The sequence below is a fragment of the Diabrotica virgifera genome, chromosome 1, assembly GCF_917563875.1.
Source record: "Diabrotica virgifera virgifera chromosome 1, PGI_DIABVI_V3a".
NCBI classification, from domain to species: Eukaryota; Metazoa; Arthropoda; class Insecta; order Coleoptera; family Chrysomelidae; genus Diabrotica; species Diabrotica virgifera.
Window position 1 is genome coordinate 213,850,909 of NC_065443.1, and position 26,808 is coordinate 213,877,716.

At 35.0% G+C, this 26,808-nt stretch overlaps 1 protein-coding gene across 3 annotated transcripts in view; it reads left to right on the forward strand.

Moving 5' to 3' along the window:
- The window catches only part of LOC114325769 (polycomb protein Scm), a 138,198-nt gene that overhangs the window by 86,963 nt on the left and 24,427 nt on the right, over positions 1-26,808 (forward strand). For 2 of the 3 annotated variants that reach the window (XR_003651729.2, XM_028273899.2), the window contains exon 4: positions 9,081-9,499. Coding sequence is in view for 2 of the 3 variants with exons in the window: in XM_028273899.2 (XP_028129700.1) it covers positions 9,081-9,499 (419 nt within the window). In the remaining variant the exon portion in view is untranslated. Of the gene's footprint in view, positions 1-9,080; positions 9,500-18,183; positions 18,574-26,808 lie in introns of those variants that run through there. The other variant, XM_050647003.1, reaches the window with a different exon arrangement.

The window sequence follows — 26,808 nt, forward strand, 5'->3', positions numbered from 1 at the left end:
TATATTCCGTTTCCTCCACGATCCCCAGACCTGGCACCCGTACTTAGATTTTTTTCTATGGGGATACCTAAAGAATATCGTCTACACCGATCCAGTACCGAAAACCATCCAGCAACTGAAATACAGTATTACCAATGCTATACGTGACATACTCATTCAGATGTGCCAGTGAGTTTTCCGCAGCTTGCGCTCTAAACTAACAGCCTGCTAAGAAGAAGACGGCCAGCATTTAAACGATGTTTTGTTTCAACAATAAATCCGCATTTTTAACGTATCTAAAAAATGTATTAAAATTGTTCTACAATGATTTAAATGTTTGTTTTATTCCTTTAAAACCGTAAATCCATTATGAGACACCCTGTATATCAACTGCTATTTTAGTTAATTTTGTTCCGAAACATGTACCTTTCCACCATATTTTATGATTGGGTCTAGTTTTTCTACTGATTTTGCAACGTATGGTTTTTCAAAAAATCCCTCCTTAGACGGATAAAGTGCTAAATCTGCCATTATTTCAGCCGAGTCATCACTATATTTTAAAGTCGCTAAATTATCTATAAATTCAGTTCCCTCAACTTGTTTTTCTCTGCTTAAATGGAACACCATTCTAAATATTTGCATGAATATAGTACCATAACAATAAATACTAACACTGTAAACACCCCAGCTACTTCAATATAAATATTTTTTAAATTACAATAATTTGACTCATATCTAGTTTTTATTTTTATTTCGGTTTTTCTCGAGAATATTCTCTTCTTACATCACTACTTTCAATCGTCTCTACTGCCCTAGCGAGTCAATCGATGCTAAATCACCAATTATAGACATTTTGTACAAAATTTATTATAATAATAGTCTTATACCATTTTTTACCACTAACGCGGCTTTGGGATTATAACAGGGTAGTTTGCTATATCTAGGGCCTACGGTATACAAGTAAAGTAACAGGGCCAGTGCTACGCTTCAACCACCTATTATTACCCCTGGTTTTATCCAAGGTACTCATTTTATTCAGGCTGAGTCGGCCTGGGGTCTATTCTCCTTGATGTGCCTATCCGTGACGAATGTTGGATCATCATGGCAATCTTCACTTTATCTGCAGCAACGCGGAAAAGCTGCACAGATGTTGTGTTGAACCAGGTTCTGAGGTATTTTAACCAGGATGTTCTTCTTCTTCGTGGACCTCGCTTTCCAAATATTTTTCCTTGTAGGATGGCTTGTAGGAGGTCATATTTGGATTCATTCGCATAATGTGTCCAAAGTATTCCAACTTTCGAGATTTGATGGTGGTTAGTACCTCTCGGGGGATTGGCAACACTGTAGTCAAAACGTAAACACATATTTTATTTGTCGTCTGCAATAAACTCAATTTCTGAGAGTTGTAACGGGAAATAAATTATTGGAAGTATCTAGTGAATAATATAAGACATTAAGTTAAGGACAGTGATAAGAAAAAACTTTAAAATCGGTGAAATAGCATCGGAATAATACCAAGGACCTATAAAAAGTAAGATCTCTACAATTGATAAGCTTGTCTAACATCAAAGCGTAGAAACGAAACCTTGACCGTTGAAATTGCGACGTTGCCGTTGTGAGTAGACTTTCAGGATAACCACAGAAAATAACAACGGATAATAAACAAACAAAATAAATACGGTAGACGCTGTCTTCTCTGCACTGTTGAGGTGGAAGACAGTGTTTGGCGCCGGAAAATGGAAAAATTAGAGAGTGATGACACACATCCAGAAGGAGGGTCAAAAATTGATCAATTAATAATAATGATGAGCCTCCTCACCGATGACATTAAGGAAATAAAAAGAAATCAAAAAGAAAGTAAGGAAACAATAGAAAAGCTCATTATGGAAAACAGAGAGCTGAGAAAAGAAAATGCAGAACTGAAAGAAGAAAATAAAGAGATCAAGGAGGGACTCAGAAAAATAACAAAAAACATGGAAGTTATGGAAAAACACCGACGAATAAACAACGTAGTTATAAGCGGCCTAACAATAGACACATATGAGCAAGCACGGTTAAAAGGAAAAATCAACAATTTCATCAAACACCACTTAGGAATAGAGGTGAAAATAAGAAATGCTCACAAGCTAGGCGAAAAAACATGTCTAATTGAGTTAGAAAACCAAGAGGAAAAAAGAAAAATAATGGAAAAAAAGTACAAGCTAAAAGAAATTAAAGAGCACAAGGTATATATCAACGAAGATACAACCATAAAAGAACGAGATATACAGAAAACAATTAGAAACATTGCCGAGGAAGAAAGAAATAAAGGAAATGAAGTCAAAATTGGAGTAAAAAAATATGGGTAAATAACATCGAATGGAAGTGGAACGACAAAGAGGGCACAATGATCAAAACAGCATCAAAAAACTAACAAATAACTGTACCATAGGAATAACTTTGACGAAACAAGCACAGAAAAAGGATAGTGATAATACAAAAAAAGGAAACAAGAGGAAAAAAACAAAAACCGGACCAAAAAACAAGAAAACATGTCGAAAAGAATACTTACTTTTAGGAACATGGAATGTAAGAGGCACATATGGCGAAGGTAAACTTAAACATCTTGCGAGAGAAATCGAAAAGTTCCAATTTGACATAGTAGCCTTGCAGGAGACGAAACAGCTGGGAAATGATATATTAGAAATAGAAGATACATTGTTTTTTAACAGCGGTGGAAAGAATCGAATATTAGGCACAGGTTTTATGATAAGAAAAGAACTAAAAGAAGCAATAGTAGAGTTTAAACCGATATCAGACCGCATATGTACTATCAGGATCAAAGGAAAATACCAAAAAATCACCCTCATAAATATTCACGCTCCATCCGAAGAAAAAGATAATGATGTTAAAGAATGTTTCTACAGTGAACTAAACAGAACAATCGAAAGTATACCCAGATATGATATGAAAATTATTTTAGGCGACGCTAATGGCAAAATAGGGAAGGAAGAAGTGTTTAGACCGACAATAGGAAAGCATAGCAAACACAATGAAACTAATGAGAACGGACAATTTCTCATAGATTTCGCAAGAGAAAAAAATATGATAATAATGAGCACATATTTTGAAAGAAAAGAAATACATAAGGAAACATGGATATCGCCAGATAGAAAGACTAAAAACCAAATAGATCACGTGCTGATTGAAAAAGAAGAACAGCAATGTATAAAGAAGATAAGAACATACAGAGGACCAGATGCCGACTCTGATCATTACATGGTGGGCATCAAAATGAAACAACTGATACCAGAAAACAAAAACAAAATAAAGGTAAAGAAATATATAAATAAACCAATTCGATTAGCAACAAAGAAAGAGCAAGAAACGTATGGGGAAACAATGGAAAGAGAACTAAAAAAGATACAAACAGAAGAACGAACAGAAAACAACTGGGACATCATAAAGCAAGTAATGAACAAAGCAGCAAAAGAGTGTAATAAACAGGAGAATAAAAAGAGAAAGGAGTGGTTCGACATAGAATGCCAAAACGAAATAGAACTAAGAAAATCATTAAGGATGGAAATGATAATGAAAGAAACGACAGAGACGAAGAATACATATATAGAGCAAAGAAATAAAGTAAAGAGATTGCTGAGAGAAAAGAAGAGAAAACACGTAGAAAATAAGCTAAAAGAAATAGAAGAGAACTACAGAAATAAAGAAATAAGAAACCTATATCAAGGTGCCAGAAATGAGAAAAGAGGATACAACAAAAACCAATATTCGTTAAAAACAAAGCGGGGAATAATATAAGCGGTGAAGCAGAAATAGTAGAGAGATGGAAAGAGTATTTTGACGAGTTACTAAATGGCAAGAATAAGTCAAACCAAAGAGAATACATGGAAGCAGAAGAAGGAAATGAAAACTTAGAAGACATAGAAGATAATTCACCCAGCAAAGAACAAATCGAGGAAATCATAAAAGATTTGAAGAATAACAAATGTCCTGGAAGCGATAATATAACAGCAGAGATGATGAAATATGGTGGAAAATTGCTACATGAGTGGATATACAAGATCATAAAAGAGATATGGAGAATAGAACGGATACCAAAAGATTGGAAGGAAGCAATTATATGCCCATTACACAAAAAAGGAGACAGAACAGAATGTAGTAATTACAGAGGAGTAGCATTACTAAATACCATATATAAAATCTTATCAAAAAAAGATAAACTTGAAAAAGAAGCGGAAAATATAATAGGTGAATATCAGTGCGGATTTAGACGAGGAAGAAGCACAACGGACCAAATATTCGTAATCAGAGAATTACAAGCAGAAAGCTATGAACACAACCTACCAACGATAGCGCTATTCATCGATTTCCAGCAAGCGTACGATAGAATAAAGAGGAAGAATTTAAAGCAGGCGCTTGAGGAATTGGGAGTTAGCAGAAACTTACGCAACATGATACATATTACGTTAGAAAATACAGAAAATAGAGTCAAAATAAACAACCAATCATCAGACACATTTATAGTAAATGAAGGAGTAAGGCAGGGCGATCCTTTGTCATCATTACTCTTTAACTTATGCCTAGAAAAAATAATGCGAGAAGCAAAAATCAATAGAGAAGCACTCCTATATCAAAAACGACACCAAGTTTTGGCATTTGCGGATGATGTGGTGTTGCTTGCAAAGAGGAACAAAAGAGCTACAGGAAATAGTACAGAGAATAGTAAAAGCAGCGAAGAAAATGGGACTCCACATAAATGAAACTAAAACAAAATGTATGGAATGGACAGATGGTCAGTTCAGGAATGGACAAAAGCTTAAAGTAGAAATAGAAGAAGGAACATCATACGAATTCGAAATGGTAGAAAGATTTACATACCTAGGAGCAATAATATCACGTAAACCGAATATTGAAGAAGAAATACAAGCTCGAATAATGGCAGGCAACAAAAGTGTACATGCGCTTAATGGAATGCTGAAAAGCAAGTTTTTATCAAGAAAGGCAAAAATACAGTTATACAAAACAACTATCCAACCAATAGTAACATACTGCAGTGAGACATGGACAATGACAAAAAATGAACAAAGTTTACTGGAGATCTGGGAACGGAAAATCCTGAGGAAGATATACGGAGGAATAATAAGGGACGGTTTATGGTTAAGAAGATCAAATAATGAGTTAAAGGAATTATACAATCAACCTAATATAATAGGAGTGATAAAGGCACAGAGACTTAGATGGCGAGGTCACATAGAAAGGATGCCGAACGCGAGGACTCCAAAAAGGGTACTAAACTACAACATAGCCTCAAAAAAGAGAAAAGGAAGACCGAAAAATAGATGGAAGCAAGAGGTCGAAAAAGATATGGAAAAAATGGGGTTAGAAGGTCAGAGAAGAAAAATGAATAACAGGAAGGAATGGAGAAAAATCACATACCAAGCCAGAGAAGATCTAGGTACCTAAAGAAAAGTAAAAATGAAGAACGAACAAACTTTTCAAGCCATGGGCCTCTAAGGCCTTTAGTGCTATTATATATATTATATATATATATATATATATATATATATATATATATATATATATATATATATATATATATATATATATATATATATATATATATATATATAGTACCTCTCGGTTCTTCCCCATTCTTCTAAGGACCTCCTCATTTGTGACCCGATCAGTCCATGGGATTTTAAGAATTCTCCGATATAGTCACATCTCAAATGCTTCCAATTTTCGACACATATCTTCGTTCAAGGTCCATAATTCAACACCATAAAAAAGGACAGAGAAGACGTAGCATCTCAGCATCCTTACTTTTATATCAAGAGAAAGGATGTGGCTCTTGAAAAAGGGCCCCACACGGTTGAAGGTTGATCTAGCTTTTCCGATGCGCGCTCTTATCTCTTGGTTGTTGGTCCATTCTTCATTTATTATGGTGCCGAGGTAGTTGTAGTGCCTCTTTTTACGGGGGTTTGGTTGATGTAGAGTTGACCTTCTGTTATCTTTTTCTTGCTAATGATCATACGCTTTGTCTTCTTTACGATTATATTGAGTCCATATTGTTGACTGTAATACGTGATTTTGTTCATGAGGACTTGTAGGTCTTCTAGGTTTTCCGCAAATATTATGGTGTCATCTGCATACCTGATGTTATTTAGCCGGTACCCGTTTTGTAGAATACCTTTTTTAGTTTCGTGCAAAGCTTCAATAAATATTCTTTCACGAGTAAAGATTGAAAATTAGGGGGGACAAAATGCAGCCTTGCCTCACTCCACGCAGGATGTTCACATATTCGGTGTGTTCACCATCAACTCTGAGGTTTGCAGTCTGATTTCAGTAAAGGTTTCTGATTATTTTCAGATCTTGGTTGTTAATTCCTGCTTCTTTTAGTATTTGCATCATCTTGGCGTGCTGTACTCAATCAAACGCTTTCTCGTAATCAACCAGACATGCGTATACGTCGGAATTGACGTCTCTGCATCTCTGGAATAAGACTTGTATTGAAAACAAAGCCTCTCTCGTATCAACAGCATTTATAAACACGGAACTGGTTGGGCGAAATTTGACTTTCACACAGCTTGTGAATTCTTCGCATTTTTTGGCTCCTGGTTTTTTTGGAAGTGCAGCAAACTCAGACTTCAGCCATTCTGTTGGTATTTCTCCAGAGTTGTATATGTTGTTGAATATCTTTGTGATTATTGCTATTGATTCGTTGTCCATCAGTTAAAGTAGTTCTGCTTGTATATTATCGGGACCTGCTGCTTTGCCATCCTTTAGCTGTGTTATTGCAGAATAAACTTCCAGCTGTAATATTCTTGGTCCCTCATTTACCTCTTCTTCTAACTCAAAGGTGTTATCTCTTTGGTTTTCAAATAGTTTTTCTAGATATTCTTTCCACGTTCTTATTTTAGTCCGTTTGTTTAAGATGATGTTTCTGTCAGAATCAGTTAGATTTCCTTTCTGTCTCCGTCTTAGTCTTTAAGTTCTTTAACTTTCCTATGTACATTGTGACTATCATACGTTGACTGTAGAGTCTCAATTTCTTGGCATCTCCCCACTGCTTCTTTTTCTTTCGCTTTCGTGAATTTTCCTTCTTATTGATTTCTTGATTGTTTTATATTTGTCGGGGTCATTTTTGGCATTTCTTCTTTCGTCCATTAGATTCAGGATCTCATCTGTCATCCGTGATTTCTTCTTGGTTAATTTATCTGCCTTAAGGTGTTTTTCCTTTACATTTTGAACTATTTCGGTCGTCGGTTTGATAATTTGTTCTTCGTTAAGGTAGACTTCCGCACCACGCGACCGAGACAGGAGACCGCGACAGGCGACAGATTGGCGAGGTCTCCCCACTACTGCTCTCAATGCAATTATATCGGGGTAGTGCTGCAGCCCGCGACCGAGACCAGCGACCAACTATCGCCTTTCCCGACCTATCTGTCGCCCGTCGCGGTCTCCTGTCTCGGTCGCTTGGTGCGGAATTCTACCTTTAGATTCTTCTCTAATTGCAGTCGCTTGCTCGTTTAACGTGGCTTGAACCCTCATTTTCGTGTCGGGGTCTTTTAGCATACGTAGATCGTATGATCGTGATTTCTTTTTTTGCACTATTTCGAGTTTGACCCGAAATACTTCCACCAGTGGAATGTGGTCCGTCTCTAAGTCTGCTCCAGGATAAGTCTTGACAGATGTAAAGCTGTTTCGAAATCTTTTGTTTACTAAAATGTAATAATTTGATTTCTAATAATTCTCCCGGGTTTGTCTTGAGGGGATTTCCACTTGTACAGCTTTCGTGGTGGTAATTGGAAAAATGTATTGGTGACACCGAGTTCTGAGTCTTCTGCGAATTTTTCTAGGAGCTCTCCTCTGTCGTTTCTGACTCCCAAGTCCATGTGCGCCGATGTACTGCGTCTTATCTCCAACTCCAATCTTGGCATTAAAATCTCTCATACTGATAAGAACTTAATGTCGTGGAATTTTCTGTATAATTCTGTTGATTTTCTCATAAAACTCAATAGCTTCTTCCTCTTCTTTGTCTGCAGTGGTAGCATAGACTTGGTTGATATTTATATCGACGGGGTTGGCTTGTACTTGTAGTAACATTACTCTCTCTGATATTGGCGTAAAGTAGTTAGTAACGCATTTGGCAACTTTGGGTGATATGATAAATCCGACTACATATTCATGTGATCCATCACTTTTTTCCGGTCCACTTGTATTTCTCCAGAATCTGGCCATCTCATTTCTGCTATTCCCATGATTTCAATATGCATTCTCTTCATCTTCTGTATTGCATTGTGGATTTTTCCTGCTTTATATTTAATTTTTATTTAAGGTTTTGACATACCATGTACAGATCTTGAAATTATTTCTGCACTTTAATTTATTATCATGTGGTGAACTCAAAACTGTCCTCCCCGGAGACCCGATCGGTGGACTTACTCCGGAATTTATTTTAGTGTTGAGCATTACCATGATTGATTGACTAAGGCGTATCGCTATGGATCATTAATGGAGTGTTCGACCTTCTTGTGCTTCCCCATCCCGTATCCTTCTACCGTTGACCAAATATTTGGTTCATCCGCCTTCGGGACCTATTTCACCTCAGGACAAAAGGGTGCCCTACCACTTACCAACTCATCCGCCCGAAGTCGTTGGTCAGTAAATGGTTGATTGCTTTTCTCTTTGATCTGGTTGATTGCTTTTACTCTTCACTCTTTAGGTGAAGAGTATATAGTAGAAAGAAATATAGCGACCCGTCTGCCTTCGGAAACCTAATCGTCATTCGGGGTCGGAAGAAATAAGAGCTGGGGTCTATAGACATTTAAAAATATTTCGATGTTCTCGCCGGCGCTGGGTTTCGAATCCCGGCCTACCTGCGTGGAAGTCACACATACTACCGCCTGAGCTATTAGGGCCCTATGAGCTATCTGAGCAAAATTTATTATAATATCCAAAAAACCAAAGTTACAACAAAAAGTAAAAAAGAAAATACACACTTTAATGCAGGGAAAATTGAAGTTTCGGATATAATTAAACAACTTGTGTTGCTACATATTTGACGGTGATTTATGAAAATTAATATTTTTCTGTCGTTTTAGATTTAGAATCAGACCAGCTTTCGCAGCTCCTCCACCTACTTCATCAGTTAGTTCAACAGCTGCGGAAGTTCAATCCCCTGAAGCGGACACATCAGCCCCTCCCCCGCCACCGATCGTCATCAACTTCCGTAAAAGCTGTTCTGGAGGTCCATTGATCGATACCGCTCAGCTCGCATTAAGTATAGAGGACGCCACACCGTCAGATTTGGCCAAAAAGCTGGTCAACCAAGTGCTCAATGCCTCTCATAAGTCAGAGACCATTTTGGCTAGATTGGGGGCGCTTAGAGGCGAAGAGATGGTCATAACTCACGAAGGGAGCACCTATACGATCAAACTGCCGCAATTGGTGAAGGCAAGCGATTTGAATGGAGTTTTTCAGACGTTAGCGCAGGCGTTAGGATGCTGTCAAAATATATTTAGTAAGTGCTATTTGCAACGTCGCTATTTCAATTTTAAAATAAAATAGTAGAGGATCCGATATAAGAACAACCTCCACCAATCTGTTAAATGGATAAAAACTATTTGATATGTAATTTAGTATGTTAAAAATTATAAAAAAACAAGGGTGTCCGATATAATTTTGTCCAGACTATCATTAATTAATAATTAAAAATTGACATTTATGAAGTTATACTTCTTTAGGCGCGATTGAGAGTAAAATTTCATAATAATGCGCGCATGCGCACAGACAGTATGGCGTTTAGTTGCTAAATCTTTCAAGTTATGTATAAATATATCAGTGCAAGAAAAGGTGTGAAAAGAATATATTAGTGTTTTTAGTAAATATATTTATTATAATTTTTGTCCCTTTGGATTTGTCTTCCTCAGGAGTAAGATGAGTATTATTAAAACATTTTATTGTATATTTATTTCACCTTGTCTGTTTGTTACCGTGAATGGTCATTAGGTACGTCCGAACCGATACAGACACAGTCCTCGTAGCGTATTTGGTATAGCATTCGGCTAGAGATCGAGAGGTCTTGAGTTCGAATCCGGAGCAATCCTATGTTTTTTTTTTATTTTTTTTGAAAGCGGTAAGCATAAAATTAGTTTGGTGTTTAAACAAAATTAAAACAAAATGTTTAAAGTATATTTATTTTTAAGAAATCATATAATAGAAGTATAACTTCTTACGTGCGTACAAAGTACACACACATTCTTTTTTTTATAAATTTGTAACGGGTGCAAAGTGCATTAACGTTTTCGAATTCCTGATACTGTTGCTTCACCCTGTAAGGTAAATCCGTTTCAGAAATTGTATTTGTTTATTGCGTGGAAATGTGTGATTCTTTTTCATTTCTCATGAATCTGTAGTATTGCGTAATTCGTCCTCGATTCATATGAATATTTTTTAAGTTTCTTATTCCGGAGAACGCAGGTTTTAAAAGTATAATGTTTTGTTAGCCGTTATTCTATCGTGAAATGGGTTGTCGGTTTTTTTATCAAGGGAATTACAATCGTAAATTCTTCTATAATTGATTTCTGGCGACGAGAATATGATGCTTTGGAGTTGGTTTGTTTACATAGTGCATACCGTTGTGAGATAAGAGGCTCTGAGTGTGTTTATATAATATACTTATGGGTATCTAGTGGGCCAGCTGTGCGAAAACCTGGATCAGCGAAAAAGCATGGGAGAGTTTTGAATTGAGACAAATCATCAGAATTTCGTAGATTGAGTCCTATTTGCAGAAGTATGAGTTATTGCATTTGAAGGCGTGGTTGAAGTTTGCTTAAATATTTTCTATTTGTTCTGAAATGAAGAGTGGAAATTGGCGAATTTTTTTATTGGTAAAACCGGACATGGTTGAGTAAGATGGAAAAGTGAGGGGAGGAAATGGTTTTGGGTGGTACAGGAGTTCGAAGTAGATTCGAGATCAGTTCGAAGTAGTCGAGAAGAGCGATCAGTTCTAGAGAGCTAGAATAAGAAGTTTGTGCCTTTCCGTCAGCAGGCCTTGCCTTGCTGACGGAGAAAATTGTTGAAAATAGTTCAACGGAGCAAATTAGTTGTTTGTATTTAGTACAGTTTCTTTAAGTTTTTGTTCCAGAGCCGAAGTAGGCTTAAGTGGCTGCTGTGGTAGTGGAGAGTGTAAATTCTCGACCGTATTTTGTGTTCCTAGTGATGGATTGAACACATCTATTAGTTTTCTTTTGTCGAAAAGTTCTTAGTTTCATTCAGTCAAGTTTAATTAATAACAATAATAATAATATAATATGTTATAATATAAATGTTACATACAATAAACGAACAATGGAATTTCATCTCTAATATAATTAATACCTGTACTTTGTCTGTAAAATTGAGTGTCTTTATGTGCGTGACAAAAAAATGTGTCGTAACATCAGGACAATGTTTAACACCGTAACTGCCGCATGGATAGACTATGGATAAAGAACCCATCAAGGTACTTGCGCTATTTTTTTATTGTTGAACTCTTACGTTTTCTCGCGAATCGATGAAACTTTATTTTTTTGTTGATAACAACTTTGCTAAATTTTTATTTGTTTCAATAAAGTAAGAATTATGTTTATTTATTAGATTTTCTTTACCAATCTCTATCGTCCTGATAAAAGTAATCACACATGAAAGTAGCCTACGGTAAGTACAGATATTTCAAGTAGCCGGCATTCTTAGTTTTATATTTTTTTTTATAAGTAAACATATATGATATTTCTTTTTTTAATTATGGCGCCCCCCGAGCAATTGAGTTTCAATTTTATTTAACATCTATTAAGAATCCACACCCCTAGGTTAGGGTGGCCCACATTATAATGTTAATTTTTCAAAGTTATATTAGACACCTGGGCACCCTCTAACTTTTTTACTTATAATATTAATAGTATTTATGCAAAATTTCAAGATGATATTCCATTTGGAAAGGAGTGCTCAAAGACATTTTATGTTGGGCATAATTTTAGAAAATCGGAATATTTGAGGGAATTAAAAATCAAGAAAAAACAGCTCAAAGTAAGTAAACTAAATGTATTTTATTTACAGTATAAAGGTACAATAAAACAATGCAATGATATTCATGAAAAGAATTTGCTGTGGGCGATCAATCCTTTGTTGATATTTTCAAACTATCGACGATCGCTCGTTTTGTAGTCTTTGTAGGCACCATCTTTCTGTTAGCTTCTATGACCTGGAGAAGCACCTGCTTTTCATCTTCATCATTTGTTAACAGCTTGTTAAACTCTTCAAACAGCTTTACTCCTCTTTCAGCCAAGTCATTAACAACTTTCAGATTTCTGATGATGTTTTGACCTTTGATATACTCTTGGTCATCGGTCCATTCATCTGGGTTTTTGGTGAAAAAATTGGTATTGATTTCCAATTTCTCAAGTAACTGCAGTGATCTTTTTGAAGCAAAATCAGCCAAACGCGCTTTCTCAGTTAGGAGTGCTGAATTGCCTCTCACTTTCCGTTCAGCAGGCTCACATTTCATTTTTTCAACGATTTCCACCTTATCATCAACAGATACTTTTTTTGAGAACAGACTCAAACCAACCAACTCATCCGAAAGATACCAAAGATGAGATTTGAAAGCCTTTTTGACAATTTCAGTTACTTCAGGATCAATATCATGGTACTTTGTCATATCATTCCACAGTGAGAGATCTGACCATGGAGCATTTGAAGCTAAAGGAGCTTCTACCCAGTACTTGACGTAGACAAGAACTCCAAATTTCACAAAGCGTTCAAGCTGAGCTTTCTCCCTTTGCGTTGTCACGAAACCACTGTCATCACGAAACAAATAGATTTTGATGCCATATAACAACTTAGCCATCCAACGGGCGTGGTGTACCGCACCAGGAGCTCTCCAATGAATTTTGGCTGGAGTGTGGCCTAAAGCAATTAAAGCCAGCTCAATCAACTCCATATAGTCATCCCGAGGCTGATTTTTGCCTTTTAAGGCAACTTGGAGAACATCAACTGCAGATTGTTTGAAATCTTCACTGCCAGGAATGTTTCCCAAAGACTGATAACTATCTTGTCTGATATATTGCCATGCTGCTTTGAATCTTTTGAATATAGGTATATCAGGTGAACTGGAGGGACCAAAACAGAAAGTAAATACTTTACTGAGTACAATCTCTAAAACATGGTGTCTGCATGCTAGCCATAACAATTATCCTTCAACTAGGTGTTCAATCAGAACACAAGCTCCATTTTTCAACCCTGTGTTTACAGATGTTGTGTCAAAACACATACCCACTACCTTTTTACCCAAACCCCATTCAGTAAGCTTTTTGTAAACAGCATTAGCTGAATTTTCACCAGTACCACCAACTAATTTTGGTACACCAAGCAATTTATCTGTATTGTCAGCAGGACAAGATACTATGACAGGCAAACGGTCTACCTTGTCACTTCCCAAAATATCAGGAAGAATTTTTCCATCCCAGTGTACAATGACGGGATTATCAAAAGAGGTAGATTCTTTAATAGTTTGAAATATAGTTTTTCGTGCTTCCTTCCTTTCCCGTTGAATAGTGCTTCTTGAGAGCGGCAATTCACTGGGATCATGACCGAGAGCTGCTGCGATAGGAGCCATTAATCTTAAAGCTTCCCTATCAGAAACTTTGTTGCGATACAATGCACTAACAACATGTGTGGAAAACAAACTTCTCTTTGCGATTGGTGGAGATGACAAGTCTGTGTGTGAATCTCTTTTGTTTCTTTGGGATGCCGAAGATGATGATGATGGTTTATACAGCTCTTCTTCTGATGAGCTGTGTTTTACTGGAGTACACTCATCTGATGAATCATCCTCTGAACTTTGGCAGGAAGCAGTCGGAGTCACCAGAGGCGAAGCGGTTCCCTCTTGAGCTTTTTGAAGTCTTTTTTGTTCTTTTAACTTTCTTTCAACGATTCTCTCCTGTTTTTTTTATATTCCTTGTCTTCTGATGTTATGATCATTTTTCTGTCAGTTCTTTGATCTATTAGAAACTGTCTGTCCTCATCTACTTTACACATAACCAGGGCTTCACTGTGAGCAATATCAAAAAGCTGATCGAGCTGCTCTACAAACAGATTTTGTCTTTTGTTCTGGGCATCGGAGTTTCTTCCTTTATTTTTCTTTAGCATAAGCCATTCATTGTGTATTTTCTCAACTTTTTCAATACAATGTTTTTTTAATCTGGTAGGAATCGCAGCCTTTTGCCATACTGACATCACTTCTTCCAAGGTTAAGTGGCTAGCATTCCTTATGGATTTTTTCTCGTTTAGGAAAAAATGAAATCTGAGAAGAACTTGCCTTACAGAAGGTAGTTGGTTCAACTGAGATATGGGTTCTAATTCTCTTATTCCAATTAAAAAAATATTGTCTGCTTTACGCGTTGAAGTGGAGGGCGAAGCCATGACTACGCACATGCACAAATCACAGTTCTTACTTTTGTTCACTTTTTGCACTTGACTCGTATTTTCTACTAGTAACAAAATAGTCTTTTAAGACAAATATTATCAGTTTTTTTTATATATATATCAATTACTTAAGTCTTTAAATGCACAATTTTCACAATTTCAGCATCTGAAACAAAAAAATAATGTAAGATATTAATTTTTGAAAATTCGACGAAATTGCGAAATTTTCAAAACTTTGAAGACTTTGAGCACTGCTTTCCACTCCACCTATGACATTGAAACTTTAGGGATTTACTTCTATTAGGCAAAGTAAAAAAATGAGAGGGTGCCTAGGGATGTTCTACAATTTTGAAATTTTTGGGCCACCCTACCCTAGGTCTCTGAAAACTTAGCAGCTACCGAGGTATATCAAAAAGTTAAGTAGCACCAATGATATTTCTATATTTTGTTTAATTTGGCATTTAACGTGTCGAGCTTTTTTTCTTTCTAATCAATGAATGCCACAAAGATAGCGCCATTTCTTGGGACTGCTACAAACTGTCACCACTGCCACCGTGTTTGAGGCATATTTAGTGTTACAAAATGGCGCCGCCGTCGAGACGTTTGTATTTGCCACTTAATGCTACATAAATGTCGCCGGCAACGTGCTGGGCTTTTCTTGTATTCTTTATTACGTTTAGTGCTACAAATTCTACTAAGATTGTTTGGCCGGGGCAGATATTATTTTAGATTTTTTTAATTATTCGAAACAAAAAAGTATTTTGTAATTTTTCTCTTAAGTTGTTCAAATTAGACGATCTTCAAGGCTCAAAAACACAAGTAATTGTAATCATCAATTACCTAAATTCAAGTTAAGACCTTCTTCTATCAGGTCCCGATAAAAATTTGTCTTCTTCATGTGCCTTGTCCATTGGGAACGTTGGCAATTAACATGGCTATTCTGACTTTGTTTACGACAGATCTGAATAGTTCGGCAGATGACAATCCGAAGCATTGTCGCAAATTTTGGAGACACGAGAGTCTCCTCATCCCTGGATCCCTTCTGCTATCTATTTTCCCTTGGATAATTAGCTGTAGTACTCTATTATTACTGTGCCTTATAACGCGACCCAAGTATTTAAACTTTCTTTTCTTTATAGTCATTCCTACCTCTCTCTCCTTACCTATCCAGTACGTCCTGGTTGGTCGCGTGCTCGGTCCAGGATATACGTAATATACGTCGCGTCGGTAGGTCTACATTTCGAAGACCTCTACTTTTTTCATTAATGTTGTGGTCATTGTCCACGTCTCCATTCCATATAACAAATCCGGAAATACATAACATTTTAGAAGTCGGATTCTGATGGGTAGGGTGAGGCTGTTAGAGGTGGAAATTTGCTTCATGCTAGTAAACGACGCTCTTGCTTTTTCATTCTTATACGCATCTCCTTCGCTTGATCCCAACTTGAATTAACTGTTGTTCCTTAACGAATGGGCGCTATTTGTATAACACTATTAACACGTTGCCGGGACAAAAATATATGTTACGACGAAATTCACCCTGTAGGAATAATGGAAAATAGAATTTGACAAGATGTTGATATGTCATATAAGGGGATGTAACGTGTTACACAATTTGAAGAACTCGGTTGCTCAGTACGGAAGAGATATGGGAGTGGTTCTTAACGGGGTGTTACTAATATTCTCTTATTAGCTTAGAAATAAAAAAATAGAAAAATCAAATAAGAATATCAAATAAGAAGGAATAAAATATTTATCGCCACTGGTTTCCTTATGGGAACCAAAAACATAGTCAATACAAAATATATAAAATCTTTGTTGTTCTTACGAAACAAGAGAAAGGGAAAAGACAATAATAAAATGGTATTTTGCAAATCAAACATTATTTGATAAAATCAAATCAAGATTTGATAAGATCAAACATAGATAAAATAAAATTAAAAGGAACTGCGATCTCTTGCGGTATTACAAAGAGAGATCATGTTTACCAAAAAGAAAATGTAAAGTTTACATAAAAAATAATACCCTGTATACTAGTCCTGTAACTTCTCTTGGTTGGTTTTAAGTCCAAGGCACAGTTACACTTCACTAAATGTCACTTTACAAAGGAATAGATACATGAACAGTACATCAATGGTTGTTTCCATAGTTCATAGAAAAATTCAGCATTTATTTCTTAAAACAAATCGGCACAACTCGGACAAGAAATTGAAGAACTCGTTAGTCCTTTAGTATATTAAACGGGATCAAAATAGCTATTCGTTTAACAAGGGAGGAAGGTGCTACTTTTCCTCCCGAGAATGAAGTTTACTGCCCGACGCGTAGCGGAGGGCAGTAATCATTCAAGGGAGGAAATGGCACTTTACTCCCATGTTATACATATGGTTACCTTCCTCGAATAACAAGTTATTTTTTCATTTTTACTTAATTTATTTATATAACTAACCAACAAAATTTATTAGAACTAAAACTAACAAGTAGGTACAATATAACTGTCAACTGTCAAATATAAGTCAAATTATTAATGTAAACATTGTTAAATCAAAATAACAATTTACTGTTTTTTTTCCATTCTGCAAAATACAGGGTGTTTTATAAATAAACGTTAAAATGTATAGATACTTACGTAATAGAAAATAGATATTGTATATATAGGGCGTCAATAAGTTATATTTCATGAATGAAATACGATGACGTCACTTTTACTTTTCCTCCCTAGGGAGGAAAAGTACAACTGTGCTCCCTACAATGAGGTCCGGAAAAGTATACTTTCGGTAGAGGTACAGTGAAACCTCCGTTAACCGAAATAATTGGGGGGAAGGCTGTTTCGGATAACAAGAATTTCGGTTAAAAATAACATTATTTTTTGTATTATTCTTATATCAAATTACATGTTATTGGAGAGATATAGCTGCAAAACATCTTTATAAAAAAAAACACAGAAGAAAATAGCAGATTTCTTTAAAAAAAACACTCTAAACATGTTCATTTTTATAAATTTTATTGCTTTTTTTTAAATTCCCTTTTTATTGACGAACTTTTTGTAACTGTCAGCCATTTCGGTTAAGCGATGTTGCGGTTAAAAGGGTTTCGGTTAAGGGAGGTTTTACTGTAGGTGGAAAAAATATAAAAGCGACTCCATGCTTTAACTATGATGTTAGAAACTGCTAACACAAAAAAAAAACTTTTAACTATGTTCTGAAAAATTCCTGGATAAATTCTGACTGCATGTAAGAAAAATTGTACCAATAGTGGTATGATAACGACACCCCCATCGAACAAGGTTGTAACTCAAGTTACATCTTTTTTCAGATTTCGACACAGGCGAATTCAGCAAAAAATTGCGCACACGTCAATATAAACGACATAGTTTAATTCTCAATAGTTTAGCTAATACTCCATTGAAAAAAGTTGTGTTTTAACTTACGTGTGCCATTTTAGCGTGAAAAAGGCAGTAACACTGGATACTCCCCATGTAAAATATTTACTTTCTTTATACTTGACGATTAACAAGGTTTTTAAATGAGTTACAACTTTGTTGCACGTATGTTTAATTTATAACGTATTCAAACATATGGTGCATCTCATAAGTCAAATTATCGAAATAAAAGTAAAAACGGATTTACGGAGTTTTTTTCCTTTTTGATAGTTGCGGTGGACAAAATAAGTATCGAATAGTGTTTGCGACGTACTTCTATGTAGTGAAAAAGTTTAATATTAACATTACACATGTATTTTTAGAAACAGCACATTCACAAAACGAGGGTGATTCAATGCATGCCCTTATAGAAAAACGGAAAAAACATTGAGTCCTATATGCTCCACACCAATGGATAACCATGATACGATATGCCAAATCATCAGGCAAGCCTAAATCCGTAACTGAAATAAATCAAAAGCAAATTCTAAATTTTAACCCATTTAAGGACACACATGTTAATTTTGAAATAGATATTAGCAGTAAAAGAGTAAAGTAATAAAGTAATATGGTTTAAAATTAAATATTTACAGATACGCAATAAAAATACGAAAAATTTGAGATATTTTTTATACCGTGGTTTTTTCATAGTGATAGAATATTATTGTTATTGTAAAATTTATAATTTCCAATTAAAATTGTGTAAACTGTGAGTTGATATTTTGTTTAAATACACCATAAAAACTAATTTTCTCCTAGCTATATTGCAAATAACTCAAAACATACAACCTTTTAACAGTTAAACGGAAAAAATAATTAACACGGAGAGTGTAAAATGGTTGTTAGGCGAGTTACAACCTTTTTCTACGAATACTCGTGTTTAATCTCAAGGTTGTATCTCAATCAAACTCAAGATTCTCAATAGCTAATAAAATTACAAAGCATACATCTCACAGTAATCCCTTATTATGTTATAAATATCATATCACATTAGTGTAAAAGGGTCTAATCATTTCGCTACAAATTTTGAAAAATTCATGTTTTCGTTTTTTGTCTGTCCTCTAAAATCGCTAAAAATGAGTTACAACCTTGTTCGATGGGGGTGTCGATAATATCGACATCCGCCTAACAGTAGCGAAAATGCCGGAGTCAACGTTCTAATCCGCCATGTATGCCGGGCTGAGCTAAACCACAAGCATTAGCCAGCCGGCCGAAGAAAAAAGAATGTGTGTGTACTTTGTACGCACGTAAGAAGATATATTCTTCTATTACAGGGATGGCCAACCCGCGGCACGCGTGCCACTCTGTGGCACGATTGAGTCCTATCAGTGGCACGCGTAGCGTTTTGGATTAAAAAACTTTCAAAAAAATTAAAACTTGAAAAACAGAAAATAATAAGAAGAAACTTGGTAGGTTTACGGAAGTTACGATAGATGCGGCATCATTGCATCCTCTGGCGAGCGATATTGCTGCGATTGGTGCACGTGATCCTAGCTGTCGTAATGTGCAATAGGACTGCGTTACCCTTGCTTAGTTTATTTTAAACTGCCCCGTTGTATGTGCACATTTTGTCATCGCGCATTGTTTCTTTAAAATTTTAAAAGTATTTGTTCGATATGTCCACGAGTAAGCCTTCGACTTCAAAATGAAAATACGAAGATGATATTGCAATTCGCGATTTTCAACCTGCTTGGGAAGAACAATTTTTATTTACTAATCGTAATACTTCAAAGCCTGTTTGTTTGATATGTGGATTGTCTGTAGCAGTTCCGAAAAAATTTAACCTGGAACGACATTATAAACAACTGCATAAGGACTTCAGCAACAAATATCCTATTGGTTCACATTTGCGAGCCGACTTTATTGAAAAAAAAAAAGAAAACCCTAGCCAGCCAACAGTCACTGTTTCAGAAGAGAAGTGCTGAAATGGAAACTATGGTTAAAACATCATATGAACTTTCTCTGCTGTTAGCCCGGAAGAAAAAAGCCTACTCTGATGGAGAGGAGATAATTAAAAATAGTCTGGCAATATTTGCTAAAAATGTGAGAGATGTAAAGATCAAAAATATGGTCGATAATATTGCATTATCCCGAAATACAGTCATGCGCCGTATAGATGATATGGGCCAGGATGTTGTTTCCCAAATTATAAGTGGATTACAATCCTGCAAATTCTTTTCTTTAGCGTTGGATAAAAGTTGTGACAACACAGAAAATGCGCAGTTAAGCATTTTTGTCCGTTATACCAATGATAATTTTGAAAATGCCGAAGAGCTTCTGGATTTGCGCCAACTAGTCACAACAACAGGAGAGGACATTTTTCAACAGCTTAAAAACGTAATCGAAGTCAACAAAGTTGAATGGTCAAAATTAGATAGTGTTTGTACAGATGGAGCTCCTTGCATGGTTGGTAGACTAAAGGGGTTTGTTACATTACTGGAAAACTATTTGGGAAGAAAAGTTTTTAAGTACCATTGTATTATTCACCAGGAAGCTCTTTGTGCCAAGGACCTAAACATGTCATCTGTTGTTGACCCTGTAACACGCTGCATTAACAAAATACGAGCTCGGGCATTGAATCGACGACAATTTCGAGAACTGTTCGCGGAAGAAACGGAGCAAGATGGAGAGTTACTTCTCCATTGCAGTGTGCGCTGGCTCTCCAAAGGAAATGCACTCGAAAGGTTTTGGAACTTGAAGGAGTGCGTCTTAAAATATTTGCAAGAAAACAATGAACTACCCAGTGAGTGCTCGTTACTTAATGATAAAGATTGGCTTTGGGATTTAGCTTTTCTCACTGATATTATGAGACATTTAAATCAATTAAATTTAAGATTACAGGGAAAAAATTGTATTTTTCTTACTCTAGTTGGTCATATATCTTCTTTTGTGAATAAACTTATGCTTTTTTGTAACGATTTTGGAGAACAGAGATTGACACATTTCACATTAATGCAGGAATTAGCCAACAAGGTCAGTAGAACTCCAAATTATGACAGATTTAAAAACCTTATATCTATTTTGCTAGGTTCATTCAATACCCGGTTTGAAGATTTTCAAAAAGACAAAATGAATGTTGACCTTTTCATAAATCCTTTTTCTATTTCTCTGCAAGATATCAATTGTTACTCAGCTGAAATACAGATCGAAATTATTGATTTACAGAACCACACTATACTAAAAACCAAATATAGGGAAATTATTTCAACTGTTACTGATCCCAATTATATTGAATTTTGGAAATTTGTACCAGCAAACAATTTTCCTAATTTACACGAGTTAGCTCTGAGATATTGTTGTAGATTTGGTTCAACGTACGTTTGTGAGCAAATGTTCTCTATTATGAACATAATAAAATCAAAATATCGGTCACGATTAACTGACATGCATTTAAAAAATCTAATTCTGTTGGCTAGTTCCGAAATTAATCCCAATATAGATGAATTAATTTAAAAAATACAAGTTCAAATACCACATTAAATAAGTAACTGTTTAATAATTTGAATTTTAGATAATAAGAAAATATTTAAGTTTTTTTGTTTAACGTTTTTATTTTATTTTTATTAACAATAAAGTAAGTTTGTTGTTATGTTTTACTTATTACGTTATTTTTTAAACCTCCACTATCTTGACTAAACGGAAAAATGTGGAATTTACATAAGAAATACATATTGTACCGTATATTATTAATATATAGTATCCATATTAGTATGTCGAAAAATTTTAGTGGCACGCCAAATTTTTTTTGTTCTCATATTGGCACTCGACTTAAAAAGGTTGGCCACCCCTGTTCTATTATATAATAAAATATACTTAATATACTTATAGTAAATATACTTAAAAGGTTATTTGTACTTATTTTATTTAAAAATCAAACTAACTTTCTTATCTACCACTTTCAAAAAAGAAGAATATCTTCAAAAATATATAATAATATACAATCATAAAATCTATAAAAAAATAATAACTTGCTTGGGGCTTGAACCCACTTCACGTCTACCGCGCCGTACGAAAGTTAACGCCATTTCAAACTGCACCAAACTCTCGTATACGTCATGTGGGAATATACACAAACTAAACGTTTACACCATAAATTTATATGAATTTAATAAAATTATTAGTTTGATTTTTGTCGAAATAAAATACAACAAAATATAGAGTAAGAAAACGATATATGAGATGAAGATTTGTAGAAAGTTTGTTCGTAATCAGATTATGTAAATTAAAGCATTGCCTACTAATAGGTAACTACATTATTTTGTTTACATTTTCCAAATAGATAGGTATTGAAACTATTAGGTATGTATATCCAACTGAAACATTTAGAATTACGTACCTGCGTAAATAAATAAATAAATTTGATTTTATTTCTGTCCACACATCAATAAAAACTAATATTATACAATATTTTTGTTTACCGATAACCTCCATATTGAACAATTATTGACAGATCATTTCAAAATTTCAACACCCAATCAGAGCCCGTATAACAACTAATACCATACTGTCGGTGTGCGCATGCGCGCGGATCAATCAAATTTTACCCTCAATCGATTCGCCGCTAAAGAAGAATATCTTCAAAAACTTGCAACTAGACTCTAAACTCTAAACAAACTTCGCTTGATGAGTCCAGCAATGGAACTCTTCAACTTCCCAAACTTGACTTCTTGACGGCTCAAACTAGACTGCTCTACAGCTCAAACGTGACTGACTTTTTCGATCTCCTAAACTCGATCTTCAGAAACCAAACGCCCCCCCCCCCCCCCCAAAATCATTCGATTTCTCCATCAATAATCCTTAACAACCAATCATAGACTTAAGGCACTCACTTAATCTTGACCAATAGGAAAATGCAAATTACGCTCTGGTTTAGACCCTCTGGTGTATACCAGAGACAGCTCATCCAATCAATCGAGATAATAAACAAAACCGATTTTAGTGGTTCGTGCACCTTTTTCCCATCATAACAGCTAATTCAGCAAAAAAGACACTTGGCCCTTTACTAAACTTAGAACCACTTCATCTCTATAAGATAAACATTTTCCAGTTTCACAGTCGCCAAAAACACATTAGTGAAAGATTTCTAGCTAAATATCACTTTGGCGGTTAGAAATAACGTAAACACATGGAGAAATAAAAATGTATCTATTCACGAGAAACAAAACTTCTGCCTATGACTGATCCAATATCGTGAGAACGAAAGAACCAAATATTTCCACGCAACAACACAATACAATTTCTGAAACGGATTTAGCATACAGGGTGAAACGATAATAACGTGTGATCCAAAATTATTGTCACCATAGGTGGCTTTGAACGACAGAGATAGCTATACAGTGCATGTCTATTCTTAATTCAGATATACTTTCCAGTTTACGTCAACTTTGCAGTGTACGTCAAGTTAACAAGAAAAGTAAGGTTATGTAGAGATCTTGTTTGATTTTATTTATTATTGTTACTTATAATTTTGTTAATTCATTTTATTTTTGATTAAAGTTCTGGTTTTGACTGATTTTTATGTTTTATAACGTTAACCAAAATTAATTGATAAACCAATGATATAAATTCAGATTAAAACAAGACATACGTAATTTTTTGCACGGCTAGCTTTGATCCCAATAATTGTGGATCGCTCGTTATTAGGGATTCGAAAACGTTAGTGATTTTTGCACCCGTTACTCCTAAGTAATCCATGTGTTCAATGGTTGTCTAATATCAGTTGTCTTGCTCGTTATTGGGTTTTGCTTACTAGCATCCATTTGGTTTTTATGGTGTTTAGTTTGAGCCCGTATTGTGCACTTGTTCTTGGTATCGTACTCTTCAGGTAACTCAGCCCCTCCATGCTACTCGCTAGAATCACAGTGTCCTCAGCATACCTTATGTTATTAATTATTTCTCCATTTATCTTTATGCCTTCTGTGCTTTCCTCTAGCGCTGTCGTAAATACTTCTTCTGAGTATATATTGAATTGAATATGAGACAAGATACAGCCCTGCCGTACCCCTTTCTTGATCTCAATTTTATTGGTCAATGTAGATCCTACTTTCACTTTAGCTGTTTGGCCCAATAGAGACTTGCTATTCTTCGAATGTCTCTGTAATCGATTATGTTAAAAAATGTTGCCATGTTTTATTCTAAAATAGGTATATTTTTTTAATTGTTAATGGGGAGGGTTCCTTATGGGAAGACAGCCGATCGGGCTGTATTAACAACTAACAAACAATTTTTTTAAATGAAATAAGCCCAAAATTCGTATCAAGAACTGATAGAAAGAATAAGGTTTGAACTTGAATTTCGGTACTACTTAATTTCCAAAAATGATATTTTTTGCTTATATTTTTAAGCCTCTAAAATCGTCATTTTTGTATTGCTTTTTTTTAACTTAAGAGAAAAATTAAAAAAAAAACTTTTGTGTTTCAAATGATCCAAAAAATCTAAAATAATGTCTGCCAGGCCGACAAAATATTAGTAGAATTTATAAAAAAGTCATTTTTTAATTATTAATTATTATGATTAATTAATATGATGAAATGAATGTGGAATGATGAAATCAAAAACTATGTAAAAATGAATGAGAAACTGTGGGAAAGGTATTTAGGGAACAAAACCGAGGAAAATTACGATGGATACACAGAAGAAAGAAAGAAAGTAAGAGACATGATAAAAATAGAAAAAGAAAAGACCTGGATACAATTCGGACAACAGATGGAATACAATAGTAAAGAAAACAAGAAACTTTTCTATCGAACAATGAAAAATATAAGAATAGACAAACCAACAAGAGATACAAGAATAAAAGACACAGATGGAAAAATAATAATAGATGATCAAGAAATACTGGAACGATGGAAGCAACACTTTCAATAACTACTAACTAGTAATGAAGTAAACAGAGAAGAAAACACAGAAGAAATAACAAACGACGATATAGAAACAGCAATAAAGAAACTTAAAAATGGGAAATCTCCTGGACATGATAGAATAACAGCAGAAATGCTGAAGTATATGGGACTGGAAGGTAGAAAACTGTTCAGAGAAATATGCAATGAGGCATGAAGGAAAGAGGAAATACCGGCGGACTGGGAGATGGGAGTAATACTGCCCATACATAAGAAAGGAGATACCAAAGAATGTAACAATTATAGAGGAATTACACTACTATATACGGCACTGAAAGTATTAGAACAAAAGCTGAATAATATAATAGAAACGACACTAGAAGAAGCCCAGAGTGGTTTCCGGAAAGGACGAGGGGTGCAAGATCACATATTCACAGTGAAGCAAATAACAGAAAAAACACTACTGACTAAAACTAAAGCGTACATGGCCTTCATCGACCTAGAAATGAAAAAGCAGCCTAGAAATGAAAAGCATTTGACAGAGCTAAAAGAGAAACAATATGGAACAGTCTAATTAGAAGAGGAGTAAGTAGATAGAAAACTAATAGAAGTCATCAAAAGTTTATATAGAAGGAACACGAATTATATAATGCATAAAAATATGAAATAGCAACAAATTAAAACATCTGAAGGCTTAAGACAAGGAGGAGTCATGAGTCCTACACTCTTTAACATCTTCATGGACGAAATAATGAAAGAATGGATACCACAATTAAAAAAACTACATGTAGGTTACCGAAACCTAGAAAGAGTCGGAATATCAGAATGTGCATTTGCTGATGATGTAGTTGTTATGGCAGATAAAGAGGAAGATCTAAGAAATAATTTACAAACATGGAATGAGTGATTAAATAGGCATGGGATGAAAATAAACACACGCAAAACAAAGATTATGGTAATAGCACAAGAACAACCCGTATTAAACATACAAATCAATGGAGAAACAATAGAACAGGTAAAACACTTCCAATAACTGGGAGTAACAGTGGAAAACAAGACAAAGATATAGAAGAAAGGATTAACAAAACGTCTTAAGATATTCCACGCAATTAATAACAAATTTTTAAATAAAAAATAAATATCCAGGAAACCCAAAATAACTATCTTCAACACGATATACAGGCCAGTACTTACATAGGGGTGTGAGTCTTGGGTATTAACAAGAAGAATGAAGAGTAAGATTCAGGCACTGGAAATGAAATACCTTAGACGAGTGAAAGGAGTAACAAAAAGAGACAGAATAAGAAATATCCATATACGAGATGAGCTCAAAACTAAACCACTCCTAGAATACGTCGAAGAAAAACAACTGAGTTGGTGGGGCCACATGAAAAGAATGAGAAGAAACATACCAGTAAGAAAAGTATGGGAAGCAAGAATACAGAAAAAAGAAACAGAGGAAGACCAACAGAAAACTGGGATACAACTAAGATTATCCAAAAGAAAAGGAAAACCGTAGCAGAAGCAAGCAGACTGGCGCAGGATAGAAAACAGTGATCAAAGTTTGTGCACACGTGAATAGACATTAATGCCGACACTGAAAAGTAAAAGGGACTTAAAAGACTATATCGCACCTTGAAAACAAAAGTGACATTATCCCAAAATCTAGATATTTCAGTATGACCGTTTAAAGTTTTTCGAACAGTTCTGTAATGGATGTTGAACTAAAATAACCGAATTAAATACTATAATTGATGTTATTTAACAGTTAGATTAAAGTACAATTAGTTTCTCCCGAAGAAGGCAAGTTAATAATGTAATAAATTACTTTTAATGGGAAATAAGCCACAATTTTACCAAAAAAATGATTTTATTAACGTTTCGAAGCCCAAATCGGGTTTCGTTGTCAAAATACAAAATACTACTAAAATAAACAAAAATGTTGTTGCTAAGTTTCTAACAATTTATTTAATCTGACTCATTTATATTGGCAATTCAGACGTATATTATACATTTTAAAGTAGAAGACTTTAAAATGATATCGCCAATATTTATGATTTGCGTTCCTGGGACGACTTTACTAAAAGATAGTTCATTGGATTACATGAA